This window comes from Meleagris gallopavo, chromosome 22 (genome assembly GCF_000146605.3).
Source record: "Meleagris gallopavo isolate NT-WF06-2002-E0010 breed Aviagen turkey brand Nicholas breeding stock chromosome 22, Turkey_5.1, whole genome shotgun sequence".
NCBI classification, from domain to species: domain Eukaryota; kingdom Metazoa; phylum Chordata; class Aves; order Galliformes; family Phasianidae; genus Meleagris; species Meleagris gallopavo.
Window position 1 is genome coordinate 5,494,045 of NC_015032.2, and position 14,877 is coordinate 5,508,921.

General features: G+C 49.3%; 1 protein-coding gene across 1 annotated transcript in view; it reads left to right on the plus strand.

Moving 5' to 3' along the window:
* NSFL1C (NSFL1 cofactor) overlaps nt 1–6,306 on the plus strand; it is a 6,514-nt gene extending 208 nt beyond the window's left edge. The window contains exons 2-9 of the mRNA XM_010722478.3: nt 351–523; nt 1,432–1,506; nt 2,059–2,224; nt 2,583–2,675; nt 3,349–3,458; nt 3,907–4,044; nt 4,549–4,713; nt 5,673–6,306. Of these exons, the coding sequence (XP_010720780.1) occupies nt 351–523; nt 1,432–1,506; nt 2,059–2,224; nt 2,583–2,675; nt 3,349–3,458; nt 3,907–4,044; nt 4,549–4,713; nt 5,673–5,835 (1,083 nt within the window). The 3' untranslated portion in view covers nt 5,836–6,306. The remainder of the gene's footprint in view (nt 1–350; nt 524–1,431; nt 1,507–2,058; nt 2,225–2,582; nt 2,676–3,348; nt 3,459–3,906; nt 4,045–4,548; nt 4,714–5,672) is intronic.
* Nucleotides 6,307–14,877: the final 8,571 nt, after the last annotated feature.

Sequence of the window (14,877 nt, forward strand, 5' to 3'; positions counted from 1 at the left end):
CCCGCCGCCCCCTCGGCCCTCAGCGGCTCGTCAGGGCCGGTGCTGCCGTTTTCACGGGTCCGGAGCTCGATTTGGATCCGGTTATCTCGTTAAGCCAACTTTATTAATAAAGGGTGAGGGTTTTGTTGAGCCCCGGTGCTTTGGGGGCTGTTCCTGCAGCGTAACCCCTCAGAAATGGGAGCCTCGGGTCGGGGAGGAACGCGTGATGTCCTCACATTGCAAACCCGGACAGCACAGCTGGCAGTGTCCCGTCTTTGCTAGGACATCCAAAGGGGAAAAGCCCATAAAATGGCTGCAGTCAGTGTGTCTGAATAATTCCAGCGTGACAGAACCCTCAGTTATGTTATTAGTGTGTGTGTGCGTTTGATCTGCTGCTCTGGAATGTTTGCTCTCATCCTGAAACACTCCTGGGTTTTCCATTTCAGATCGCCCTTGCCAGTTTCTATGAGGATGGGGGTGATGAGGACATCCTGACCCTCCCCCAGCCGACACCCAGCTCTGTATCCAGAGGCACTGCATCCAGGTGAGGAGAGAGCTTCAGTTTGGCCTGGTTTGTTTAGCAAGGGCTTTAAGGCTCACTGTGAAAACAAATTACATTTAAAAAAACCCAACCCTGTACTCTATTTAAAGCATCAGAATTCAGAATAAATAGTTATGCTTTTAGAACTGCTTCACTTCATGTGGCTCTCTAGAAGCTGTGAAAACAACACTTCCATATCACAAGCACGGGCCTTATTGCACAACTGATCCAAAGATCAGTTGAATTACTTGCTCCATTGCTCAGGAAAAACTGGATTTGTGTTCTGAAGTTAGAAGGCAATCACACAGTCAGTGACACTTTTGTATAAGCAGGCTGTACCTACATAGGCAAAGCGTTTTCTGATTTTCTGTTGCACCTTGTCTGATAAGCATTTTACAAGGAAAGTTAATTGGGCCATACCAGGTCCCTGTGCAGTAAATGTTATCCAGTTTTAAAGAGGAGTTACTGACTGTACTGCGAAGGCAAAGTGCTCTCATTTCAGACTCTGAAATAAATTTCATATTGCAGAAGAATTGGATTTCAGTTTGAATCTCAGGAAAACGAGAGTGGTCTTGGAGGCTTGACTTTACTGGGGTCTGGAAGAGAAACTGGTATTTGGGAATGGCTACTTCTTGAAAGAGGCAACGAAATTCAGTATGCAAACAGGGAAGATGGCTGAAGAGTTAATTCTTTTGCTGGGCCTGCAGTCAGTTGTTTTGTGTTGATGTGACCAGCACAGAGGTTCAAGAACATTATTCACTGCTCAGTTACACCACTGCTGACCTGTGATTTTGTAGAGCAATGAGTCAGAGCCTAAAAGTAGAACAGAGTCAACCTGCTGTGCTTAGGAACTTCTGCTCATGTGGTTGAAGTGTATCATGAGGCTGATGTACTGTGATCAACTTCTGCAGTGACCATCGAGTAACGTCGTTTAGAGACCTTGTTCATGCACAGGAGGATGATGATGAAGAAGAAGAGGGACAGCGGTGAGTTTTCAGTTAGACTTGAAACCTGTGTGTTTTATCCCTGCTGTTCTCTGGTAGCTTGCTGCTTACGTACAGATATACGTGTATTTTTTTAAAGGAGATTTAAGTAGATACGCAATTCCTGTTCTGAAAGATCTTAGGTCAACTGTAAGTAGTTAAATACTCTTTAGGTTTGCAAGCAAGGTAAATTGAGTGGAACTGATGCAACTTAAGGGTGCTCAGTGTAGGTAGGCCACCTGGTCCTCTGCAGTCAGCTGTGAGCTTGCTCTGGATGCGTTACAAACCAGCTGGAAGCTAATAAACCCAGTCTTCCACAAGTGCTTATTTGCACTTCACTGACAGTGCATTCATTGCTTCCCACTTAGTCCTGTTGTGTGTGGTGATCTTTCAGTGCAGAATTAATGTTTGCCTTCCCTCAAAATGCCAGTTATTTCCTTAGTAAGTAACAACTTGTTGTTAAATCCTGGTATAAATGTGCTGGATCCTGTCACACGCGTCTCTTGTAGGAACTGTGATCTGGTCCTACACAGAAGTGGTGTGTTTTCTTTCTAGGTTTTATGCTGGTGGCTCAGAGAGAAGTGGACAACAGATTGTTGGTCCTCCAAGGAAGAAGAGTCCCAATGAGCTGGTGGAGGATCTGTTCAAGGGAGCAAAGGAGCACGGTGCAGTGGCAGTCGATCGGACAGCCAAAAGCAGTGGCGAGAGTAGCAAGCCTAAAGTGAGCAGTGATGAGTTCTTCCTTCTTTTCTCTCTTTCTCTGTTGGAGTTATCTGTATGAGGCTCCCACTGTGACAGCTGTATGGTCCTGTGGAGTACTAAAACTGTCTTAAAGGAACATCTGAGTCTGGACTCCTTTGTTATTGCAGCTCTTATTTAAATGTCATGGTGGTAAAAAAACAAAACTGCTTTGTGCTGTATTTATTAACTAGTCCAAGCTGGTCACTGAGCCTGAGGGACAGCAAATGTTGCTGATACTTTGAAATCCTCTGCTTTCCCTCAGAATGATGTTGGGGAAAGGGAATCATGCTGTCCTGGCTATGTGTCATCCTGTAACCTCTTTGCCTGCCTCTTTGCAGCCTTTTGCAGGGGGAGGATATCGCCTTGGAGCTACTCCAGAGGAAGAGTCTGCCTATGTGGCAGGAGAGAGGAGACAGAACTCTGTTCAGGATGTGAGTGTCTTTCTGTTGTTTTGTAGTGGTCACCTGGGGGATTGCTCTGCTACAAGTAAAAGCTTGTGAGTCAGAGAATTACAGAGCTTGATATAAATTCAGCATGATGGAAATATGATAAATTCTGCTTCCTGTGGGATTTGTGGTTGGAGGAAAAAAGAAATGTACATGCTTGGGTCTTATGCAGTAGTTTTTCCAATGTTTGTTTATTACCTGAGTGTTCTTTAGAAGCTCAGGGATCTTTTCTCAGCCTCTGTAGTATGAATATACTGATTGTAAAAAATAGAATGCAGAGAGCTCTGGGTGATAAGGCTTTAACTGTTGAAGAGATGCAAAACTAACACCATCAGTGCAAGGACCCCTTCTGCTTTGTGATAAAAATACCCCTCTAGGCCTTGATGGGAGCTTAGTTTAGGCTCCTTGTCTAACACTTGGCTTTTCAACAGCATTTATCAGAAAGGTGTCTGTGTTGTCATCTAGGAACTGATGAATTATCATTATATAGCCAGTGGTTTTTTTTCTCACCACTGACTGTATCAACCCAGTGGCACATAGTTGGGATGTTTTCTGCTGCTTGAAACTCCTCTGCCAGTCAGCAGCTTTTCATTTTGCATCTGGTTGCCCTTACTGAGGTGTTTCAGTGAGACTGACCGTTGTCTGGGGTCTGCTGCAGGTGCACGTTGTACTGAAGCTCTGGAAGAGTGGGTTCAGTCTGGACAGTGGAGAACTGAGAAGCTACCAGGATCCATCCAATGCCCAGTTCCTTGATGATATCCGCCGAGGGTATGTAGCAAGAAGGGAGTGAAAGAAAAGCTATTTTCTGAAACACAGGTTTGCGTGGTATCCAGGATCATGAATCTGTGACACATTTTACCTGAAGGCTAAATTCTCAATATGAAAACTTTGGGAAGGCACACGTGAAGATTTACTTTAGACTCATAGGCAGTTGCCTTGGTTTTTATAGGATCTTGATGTTTCAGAGTAAACAGACAGACTTTTGTATTCGGGCTGAAGATTTCCAATGCATTGTTTCATTCCAGCCGAAGGGCAAGAAAAAGTAACCTTGAGCTTTTGCCTGTTAGTGGGGAGGTTCACACCTACCTTGTTAGTTAAACAAGAGTGCATGAAATTCTAAAGGTTTTTGGCTGCACCAGATCCTGTGGCTGCTGCTTTCTTTGCACTCTTCCTACTTGCTTCCTCAGGCAGGTTCCTTCAGGCACTCTCTTTGCAGGGAAGTCCCAGCAGAGCTGCGCAGGTTAGCGCGAGGCGGGCAAGTGAACCTGGATATGGAGGATCACCGTGATGAGGAGTATGTGAAGCCTAAAAGTGTCTTCAAAGCTTTTACTGGAGAAGGACAGAAGCTGGGCAGGTGAGTGAGCAGAAGCACTTGGCTAAGAGTCAATTAAGAGGTTTTGTGGGATGAGATTTTTGATTCCTCTTCCTGAAGAGAAGGTACTCGGTGCCTGTGATATGTGAGGTGTTGCTATGGGAGAGGAAATGAGGCTCAGTGATGTGTACTGTGGGCTCATTCTCTTACTGGCAAGAGGCAAATCTCCAGTTTGGACCCACTGTGATGTGTCACATAGAAACAGTGTCTCCTGATTGTATTACTGCTGTTCTGTGGGGATATGAAGAACGAAGAAGGGGTGCTCTTAGAGGTGATGGTATGGGTGAAGCTACAGATGAGTGCCCTCTGCCTTGCCACCTTGCTAGCTAATTCCTAAATTCCCATTTCCAACTTGCATTGGCATCTCCTGATTAGAAACCTTGTTAGCAGGGCCCAGCGGATGAAAGCTCACAGTCTGGCTCCTGGCACATTGCTGTCAGGGGAGTAGTTTGGTTTTTAACAGCCTTTTGTGTCTTCTGTTCTCAGCACCGCCCCTCAGGTGTTGAGCACCAGCTCCCCAGCCCAGCAGGCAGAGAATGAAGCCAAAGCCAGTTCTGCCATTGCTATTGATGAGTCGGAGCCTGTCACCAACATCCAGATCCGGCTCGCTGATGGTGGGCGACTGGTCCAGAAATTTAATCACAATCACAGGTACAAGGGCAACAGGAAATATGGGTTACTAACTGGGAAGGCCTGAATAACACTGCAAATTGTGCTCAGATGGAGACGATGGTGAAATCCTGGCTAGCCTACTAAAGGGAGCCCTGGGGATCCTTCTGTATAGATGAATAGTACTAAAACTGTGGAGTTCTAAGGCAGATGTTTCCTGTTGGAAGGTCAGGGTTTCTTTCCATATAGCATTGGATAGTAGCTGGTGATACTGCACCTTGGTTCTTTAACATCTATTAAAAAACCCTTTGAAACCATCAAGTATTTAGGAATTGGTGCAGTTATTGTCTCAGTTCAGATTTTTCAGCTGAGCTATTCCCTGTCTACTGAATGTAGCACTGAGGGGTGCTGTTGAACAGTTTGGTTCCCTCAGATGAACAAAGCTGGCCTACATACCCTGCTGCTTCATTAGAGTTCTGTTTTTCTCACTTCTCTGATCTTAAGAGAGTGCCTGTTTGTCCATCCCTGTTCCTCCAGATTCTGTAGGAGATCGAGCGTGTTCCAGAAAGTTACAAAAACAATCCTTTGGGATCAGGTGCAGGAGATAAATCTGGTGTCACTGTTGTGACTGCCTTTGGGAGCTGAGATCATCTGGGTTACGCTGTGTGATGAGCAATTTATTAATCTGTTCATCTCGAAGGGCTCAGAACCCTTCCGGTTCAAATAGCTGCTTACACCACAGAAGTTGAACAATGTAAAAGAGCATTTAGGTGAAATTTTTAACCTAGAAAGTAGCTTATTTTGCTAAACTTATTTTGCCTATGGAAAAGCATCTGAAATCATAGGATTGTCTGGCTGCAGCTGACATTGTTACCTGGAAAACAAGTGCAGTGAGTGCAGGGTTGCACACTCTGGAAGGGGTGAATTTAAGCTTTTCTTGTTCGTTTCTACAAGCTGTTCAATAACAGAATAACCTTTGTGTGTTTGATCCCTTCGGACAGGATCCGTGACATCCGGCTCTTCATAGTGGATGCCCGGCCAGCAATGGCAGCAACCAGCTTCGTCCTCATGACCACTTTCCCAAATAAAGAGCTGACTGATGAGAACCAGACCCTGAAGGAAGCCAACCTGCTCAATGCTGTCATTGTTCAGAGGTTAACATAAAGGAACCCCTGTCGCTACACGCCTGCTCGCAGTGCGCATGCATCGTCTCAGCCATGCGTGCACCTGCATTGTGCAAACACAGGCTCACATCTACTTGTAGCTCTGGGTTCTTAGGTCTTGGTTGGACTCTTTTCTCTTTAGTTGCATTTCCTATGGTTTTTTTTTGTTGTTTTTTTTTTTTTTTTTTTTTGTTTGTGATGATCAGTGGACTTTAAAATAAATAAAGGAAACGAACCTGTTTTCAAAGGAGATGCAGCCTATTGAGCTACAGATTCTCCCAGGAGAGTTCAGTTACCTTTGTGGAATGTGTTTCTGTGCTCTTTAGAGGGGAAGAAGGTAAGGGGGAAGGGAGTTCCCAGGGAGCAGTTTCCCTCTGTGCCAATCAGATGCTCTTTGCAGTCTGTTACTCTTTCCTCTCTGGGGACTGCTGTGACTTTTTTTTTTTGCACGTTAAATATAAAGATAAAAGAATGGTGATGTTGCTGTCAGGATAATGGTTAATGTTAACGTGAAAGCACTGCGAGGGAGATCTTTGTGAAACAGTTGTTGCTCAGCGTGGGGAAAACTGATTTGTGTGTGTGCAGGTGCAAAGGTTAGCACTACTGGGCTGTTCTGGAGGGAAAGTCCTGATGTTCCTTCCTTCAGCAGAACACTTGAGGTGTTTGTTACAGTTCCCACCTGCTCTGCCAGCACTTTCTCCTGCAGTCCAGACTGACTGACTGCAGTTTTAATTTGCTGTATTGCATTTCTTTGAGAAACCCAACTTCCTGCTGATTTTTTTTTTTTGTTGTTGTTCTAAGGAAGGCACAAAGCTGAATCAGCTTGAAATGACTGAAACTACAAGGCAAACAGTATCTTACTGGAAAGCAGATTTTAAGATGAGTGTTTGAAACAGTTCAGGTGAAAAACTCAAGGCTCTAGTATCCTTTGATGTATTTCCTTTGCTGAGGACCACGTAGCTCAACACCTGGAATGCTCCAGCTTTGGTCTGTCCACTGTTTTGGGCTCAGGTCTCCATTTCTTTCCTTTGAAGAGAATGCTGTGGGTGAATTCACTGCTGGTGAGCAAGGGTCTGGTAGTGCTGGTACAGCATTGTGTGTGCAAGTTGCCATCTAGTGTTGTGCCACGGCACTTCTCACTGATCTGCAACACGCTTCTATCCCAGCCCCGTGCTTTAGAGCAGAACTTTAGAAGACAGCAGGCATTTAGATATCAGCTAGCTGGGAGCTGCAATGACATTTGCATTGTCCTTTGGAAAACGTTGAGTTGCAGCTGTGGTGCAGTCCTGTTTGTCCCCTGCCTGTCAGCTGGGAGCTGTGTGGATGCTGTCCTGGGAGCACATCTCGTGCTCTGCAGCTTCAGGTCCTCGCCTTGCTGTGAGCAGAGCGAGCTCTGGGTGCGTGCAGCGGGGAGGGCTGGCAGGTTGGGCAGGTTCAGCACGAGGAACTCGCTTGGCTGGGTGCACTAATGCAGATCTGCAGGCAGCAGAGCTCAGCAAGAGCTTTTCTACAGCAAGTTGAATTAACATAGATTTTTTCATTACTAAGTGGACATATAATGTGCGTAACAGCATATTTGTAAATTATTGTGAAAACAACCATTAAAGGCCCGGAAAACAGGAAAACAGCATCTGACCCTTTCTAACGATGGCTACCATCTGTTCTTGTTTTGGATGATGTGTGTGCTGCCAGCTACTCTTACAGCTTTGGGTTCCCCAGCTAGCAGCGTTCCCAACGTGGAGATGCCTTCAGCTAAATGAGATTAAAAGCCTTGGGGTTGTTCTGTAAGCCATTTCCTGACAGGTGAACCTGGGTTTTCCCAACCTGCAGCACTGGATCCATCGTGATCACTGAATCACCTGCGGGACCCAGCGCGAGGAAATTCAGGGCATTTCCACCGCCTCCCCGAGCAGCACTTCGCGATACCTGACCGCTTTTTGGAGAAGAAACTGTTCCGAATATCCAACGTGCTCCTCCCCAGAGGGCTCCCGGCCCAGTGGAGCCTTTTCCCCCGGGGCCGGATGGTGGCAGTGCTGCCGAGGCCGGAGCAGGAGCTGCGTTCCGCGCCCCTCCGGTACGGCGCTGCCCCGGGGCTCCGCACTGTTTCCAAGAACTGTTTCGCTTTGGGATCCTTTCTCTCATTCCTCCCCCCACAAAAGGCTTCTATACTGCGTCTTTGCAGACTTCCACACCTCCATGTTGAGGCAGAAGTCTGTATTTCACGCGAAAAATTGCTGCTTTTCAATTCCCATGTAAGATGCAGCTCAGCTTTATAACTGTGCTCTGATGTCTTCCTCTGAAACTGAGTTTTTCACAGAATGCTGTGTTTTAGCAACTTTCCCTTCCTCAGACTGGTAGCTGTAGGACTTCTTTTTTATTCTTCCTCGTGGTTTGTTGTTTCCTCCTCTTCCTTTTCACGTGTCTGCGTTGCCAAGTCCCACAGAAGTGCCTTCTGATTGTGTTTCCTCTCCAAAGCCACTTTGCACAACTTCCTGGGAACTGAGCCTGCTCTCTGTACCGCTGTGTTTGCTGTTAGGTGTTTCCTGCTCCACATTTCCTGCCTGATCCGGAGGTTCTGCTCTTCCAGTGCCTTTGCTCAGGGAGTGCTTGAGTGCCCTGCTGTGGGCATATCCATATCTAGGTGTAGGCACACCCATTTCCAGGTGCAGGTACTGCAATTTCTACGTATTGCTGTACTTCTTGCTGCTGGTCTGGGTGGACCATTCACAGCCCAGGTCACTGCTTGGCTGCCTTGTGTCAGCACAGAGCTCAGGCAGCTTAGCTGCTATGGGAAATGGAAGCAGTGACAAGAGATAGGGAGCAAGAGCCCCAGTGGGCCTACCTGTGGCGAGAAAAGGGTGTCTGTATATGTATGTATATATTGTTGTCTTTGTTTCTAATCAATTATTTAATTTAATCCTGGCTCCCCCGTGCTGGATGCCACTAAATCTTTCCGGGAGGACACAGCCTTCGTGCAGTGACATATCACTGGGTGGGTCTGCGGATCCCCCCTGCATTTATTTGGAGCTGTGATTAAAAGGTGCTCCTGGGGTGATTTCGGATGTTCTGTTGGGAGTGCTTTCCTTTGAAAGCAGCACTGCTTTCCATCCTTTGTTATCAAGAACAAGGACCTTGCGCTGGTGCTTCTTGAATGTAGTTACCGTGGAGAACTGGCCTGGGGGATTGGTGCTGCAGCCACATAAAAGATGATGTACAGGGCTTTCTTCAAAGCCAGCCACCACAGGGGAGGCTGTGAGACCTGCGTTGGAGCCTGGGGCAGCAGCGGATCTGTGTCTCATTGCTGAGTTTAGAAAGAGTGATGATGCTATCCCATACAGCTTGCAAACTGTCTCCTTCCTGTTGGTGAGCCAGAATGCTTACAGCTAGAGATTGGCAATTTTAAAGGGCAAATTTCATGGCACAACAAGATTACTTCTCCTACCAGCCTGGGCATTCACTGGTGCTCATTCCTCAAACACGTGGCACCATCCAGGTGAGCTCCAGAACTGTGGACATGTGGCACTGAGAAACAGTGGGCATGGAAGGGTGGGCTGGGGTTGGACCTGGGGATCTGAGAGGCTCTTTCCAACCTCAATAGATTCCGTAGGTTCTTATTTATTTAGGTACATTTCATTATTCTTCATGACATTAACTTCTGGCTGGCTTACAGAGGCAACAGCCCTTCTCCTGCCCCATGTTGCCACAGCAGCTCCATATCCACCAGAGGAGCAGCTGTGCCGGGGGCTGAGATCTGCTGAGGTGTGTGGGGATGGGGGGCACAGAGCACTTGTCAGTGGAACACATCCAACTGCTGCCATCGACTCCTCTGCCAAAGAATTCCCATCTGCAGGCTTTGGATTTTATTTCAGTGGGGCAGCCTTCCTCTGTCGGTCACAGTGCCTGGCAGGAAGCTGATGGCTTGCACTGGAGCTGCTTGAAATGTGCATTCCTGGGCTTTGGGCTGCTTTCAGAGATAAGGCCTCGTGTTTCTGCAGTGGGGAATGGGGTTCTCAGGAAATTACCTTTGTGGTAATTTCCAACATGGTGTTGTTTCTTAGGCTGCAGAGCTTTGGCTTCTCTGAGCCTTTTGCTAAGAGCATTCGTGAAACAGAATAATGGGGATAGACACAGCGCTGCTGCGTTCTCTTCCTACCTCTTTCTAAGCAACTGTTAGCAAAAGATCAGCATAGAGACAGAAGAGACATCGTCCTCTTGCTCCTCAGTGTGCAGCTTTGGTTAGGTTTTGTGCAGTGTTCTTAGAAAGCTCATTGCCAGCCTGCTCAGATTGGTGCCATTGGCTGAAAGCCGTCCCCCTGGCACCAGGCTGAGCTCACACAGAGCAGGATGCTCGCTCCCCGTGCTGCAGCAGCCATCGGGACATCCTGTCTAGACCTCACGGGGAATGCTGGCTTGTACAAGGCACTGAGCAATGCAAAAAGAAAGGGCTTGAGGAGGAGGTGGTGAGCAGAGCACAAATAAAGCTTTTCCTACGCTGGAGAGAACTGTTCTCTGATACAGCTATGGAGCAATAGACGCAGGTGCTTTGGGATGTGGCTGTTGGTCATCTGTTGGCTTTCTAGTGCATACACAGAAAATGCAGCTATTTGCACCTGGACAGTAAATGAGTGCCAAAGAGCCAGAGGGCTGAGTGCAGTTTCAAAAGGTGCCCCGTGTCTGCCCAAATGCAGCACGGCATGCTGAGTGGGTACAAAATGACCCAGAAAAAAACTGAAACCCAAGGTTTTGTGTTTCCTTCTGAGCTTCTCCTTTCCTCTTGGATGCAGAGAGATATATTTTGCTTTTTTATAGAGATGCGTGCTTAGATACGCCAGTAGGAGACAGGGATTCGGCTTCCTCTGCACTGGCTGTGGTCCAGCATGAGCAATATTTGTGATCAGAGATGTCAGTAAAATCACAGTGAAAAGATGCTGCTGACTCAGTTGTGCTGCGGCTCATGAACCGCGTTCTGACTCAGCCTGTGAAACTCAGGATTTTTTCATTAACCCCCAGTGGCCGAGGGGAGGCTGAGCAGGAGATGACGCACTTTGAACAGCGCTGGGATGCAGCTTACAGGTGTGAGTGTGGGGCAGCTCAGGTTGAATGCTCCCGGGTACGCCGGGAGGGTGCACTGCTCTGACGTGCAGTGATGGAGAGCAACCTAAGGGCCCTTTATTGTGGAGCAGATCGATGAGACCACGTGTGCCCCCGCAGTGCCAGCCCATCGCCGTGTGCCGCCTCCAGCTGCTTTCTGCCTTTGCTTGCTGGGAGCTGTGTGGTGGGAGCATTGCTGCCTTGGGAACTGCTCCCACGCAGCGGCCGGGCTCCCGCTGCTCCTAATGGAGGAGCAATTTGTGGCTGTGCTGTGGAGACTGCTGGGCTCCGCAGGCTGGGAAAGGGCTGTGGAAGGGGGCTCAGAATGGCAAATTATTTGTGAGCGGGCTAAAACACACTGCGTGGGGTCGCACTGCCATGGGAGATCTCGCAAACTGAAAGAGGTGTATAATTACAGATCTTGTTTAATAGAGACAGGAGAATGCATCCCACACCTCCTGCTCTGTGACAGTGTCCTGGGCGTGGGCAGCACCATGCCTTGCGCTCGTTAAGGAGAGGGCAAAGCTGGGAACAGGGGTTCCACAGCCCAGGGTAAGAAGCCAGAGCAGAGCTCCTGTTCTTCCTGCAACCCTTGGGGATGAGTGGCAGCTACACACAGCGGAACCCCCACCTCATCCTGCTCCCTGGTGACTCCAGCTGCCCTCCATGCCCACATTTGGCTCTGCATGCTAGCGGTCGTTGGGGTGGTTTGGAGCCTGGGCAGACATTTCCTGCTCCATACCCTGAAGATCTCAATGTGACAGCAGTCCAGGGTCAGGGATGAAGCACAGGGATGAAGGTCCTGATGTTTGCAGAGCAGTGCATTTCTCCACGTAGCGCAGAAAGCCCACAAGCTGTCATCCTATATCACTGCATGCACCCTGGCTTCCAATCTCATTACACCTTCCCTTACCAAACCTCATCCTGATCAGTGCTTGGGGCAAGGAACACCCCATGTGCCACCAGGCACAGCCGTGCAAAGGTGGGTGCAAAGGTGCAATGTCTGCAGCAGGGAAGGGTCAACATCCCAGGGTGCTGCATCCTCACGGGAACGCGTTCTCCACGTGCACACTCAGCCCTGCACCCACACAGCACTCAGCGGGACTGTGGGGGTGTGCAGTGTGTGACTCAGGCTCAGAACGCTCTGTCACAGCACGGCTCTGCCTTGTGCTGCTGTTGCCGACTTTCCAGCAGAGCGGGCAGAGTGCTGCTCTACCTGCTGCGAGCATCGAGGGAACAAAAGCTGCCACCAAAATGAGAGAAATGCTTTTGTAATTTTAGAAATGGAACTGCTGTGCAAACAATACTCCAAAGTGCTCCACAGCAGCGGTGCAAGGTTAATGCTGCAGGACGGGGACGGAGCACTGCGATGCATGGATCTGGCTCTGGCCGTGGGCAGGGCAAGAAGAAGCAGGGCACATCAGCATTGCTCCCTGTGTGTGCAGGAAGGATCTGGGCCCCTGCCTGCAGGTCGCTGCTGGGTGCTTGCCAGACACTTGAGGCTTGGTACAGTGTTTGCTAAAGCCAACCACAGCCAAGTAAAATAGAGGTTTTGCCATCGGTCCTTTTGCTGTGCGCTGAAATGTTCCTTGTGCTTTCCCTGCTGGTCCATAGAGATGCCCTGGCTGCTGGTATTGCAGTTTCTCTCTGCTTGGGCTGCCACCGCCACAGCTACCTGAAGCCTGGTGCAGCTTGTAAATTTTAAGACTGAAGAATATGAAGCACGAGAGTGGGGCTTAACAGAAGATGGAAGGATGATGCAAAGCTGGGAAGAGCATTTGACTCAGCAGAAGGCTGTGCTGCCATTCAGCGAGAGCTGGGTAGGCTGAGAGCTGGGCAGAGAGGAACCTGATGAGGTTCAACAAGAGCAAGTGTAGGGTCTTGCAGCTGGGGAGGAACAACCACATACATCAGTACAGGTTGAGGGCTGAGATGCTGGAAAGGAGCTCTGTGGAGAAGGACCCAGGTGTCCCAGTGGCCAACAGGTGGCTGTGTGCCAGCAGTGTGCCCAGAACAGGTCAGGGGGTGAAGCAGGTGAGTTCTCCAGACAGACATGGATTTGCTGTGCTGACAGGATGTGCTGGTGTCAGGGAAAGCTGTTGTTTCCTGTTGTTTCCTGTTTCCACATCCTATGCTGGGAGCTGTGTGCTGCACTTCTGCCTTCCTGCAGGTCCCAGCAGCTCTGGGCAAAGGAGCCATGCTTCCTTCTGCAGTGCAGCAGAGCAGTGCCCCTCTGGATTTACAGCAATGCTTTAACATGTGGGCAAGTGTGCACAAAGAATACAAGGGTTACTTTTCAGAGAAACCCCAGAGAAACCACATTTTTAGGGAAAATGCTACCTGGATAGCATGTCTCTCTGCGCTTAGAGTGACCTTTCCTGGGGAAAGGGTTAGAATTTCTTGGAACATGAGTGATGTTCAAGCCTGGGGTGTAAAGCTCTTGCAGCACAGGGTGGGAGGCAGCTGTGGGCTCTCATTTATCCCCGCCAAGAGGGAAGGCTTGGGCAAAATATTGAGAATAGCTCACCTGCTCCCTAACCCCATCCCACAACTCCATCTCCCCCAGCAGGATCTCAGCACCCCCACGTCTCTCCCGGCAACAGTGAGGAGGGGAGAGGAGGGACTGACCATTGCTGCCAGCAGCACCACTGTGCTCGGCCTTGCTGGAGCTGGTTATTTTTAGGGCCGGAGTCGTGCATGACCGCTGGTTGACCTTGCAGCTCTCCAGCCTGGTGCACGCTGGCAGGATCCGAGCAAATCACTCCCCGGCTGTGCGCTGAATTAATGCAAACCTTGCACTGCAACACCACGATGGATGGGAGAGGAGGCTCAGGGGAGACCTATTGCTCTCTATAACTACCTGAAGGGAGGTTGTAGTGAGCTGGGGGTCAGCCTCTTCTCTCGTGTAACTAGTGATAGAACTAGAGGGAATGGCTTCAAGCTGCGCCAGGGGAGATTTAGGCTGGATGTTAGGAAATACTACTTTTATGAAAGAGTGGTCAAGCACTGGAATGGGCTGCCCAGGGAAGTGGTGGAGTCACCGACCCTGGAGGTGTTCAAGGAACGGTTGGATTTTGTGTTGAGGGACATGGTTTAGTGAGTACTATTGATGATAGATGCGACTGGTTCGACTGGATGATCTTGAAGATCTTTTCCAACCTTGGTGATTCTGTGATTCTGTGAGAGATCGCGTTGGAGACGCACTGGAGCACCTGCAGGACGGCTGCATATGTCTGAATCCTGAAGGATCTCTCAGAAGCACAAAGGCTTCCTTTCCCCCTCCCTTTTTCTTCCTCATTTTGTTTTCTGAAGGAGGAACACCCCATGGATCCCACAGCTGGGTCTGATGGGCGGCTGGAACCCAGCAATGCCAGGAGTTGGACACAGTGATCCCTATGGGCCCCCTTCCAGCTCGGGCTGCCCTATGATTCCATGACGCCTTTGAGCCCCATGTCCTCACCCTTCATTTCCTCCCACCTCAATCTCAGGCCTCATGCACTTCCCCTGCTGATGGGGCGTCTGAGGAACCTCACAGACCACACAGAGCACTGCAGATTAATGCAAGAAATAACGATACGACTTAAAGCAGGGAAACAAAACCCCACAGCTTGGTGCTCCAGTACAAAGGATACAAGCAAGGAGCAGAAGCGATTAAGATTTGCTTTTCAGTGTCTCATCGTGTCCCATTTTAATGTTGAAAACCCGAGGTTTTATTTGCCTTGGGTTTCCTCTGCTCCCTCGTGGCTGCTCACGAGGTGTCAACAGTGGGCCCACAGCGCGACGGAGCTTGGAAAGGAGCTCCGAGATACCGCACGGCGGCCTTCAGCCCCTGAGGGCGGGCGGGCACCGCGCGTGGCGCCTCACGGCCCTGCGGTTTCCACGGCAACAGCGCGGTGCCAAGATGGCGGCGGGGCGGGAAGTGTGTGTGGGTTGGGGGGGGAGCGGGCAAGAT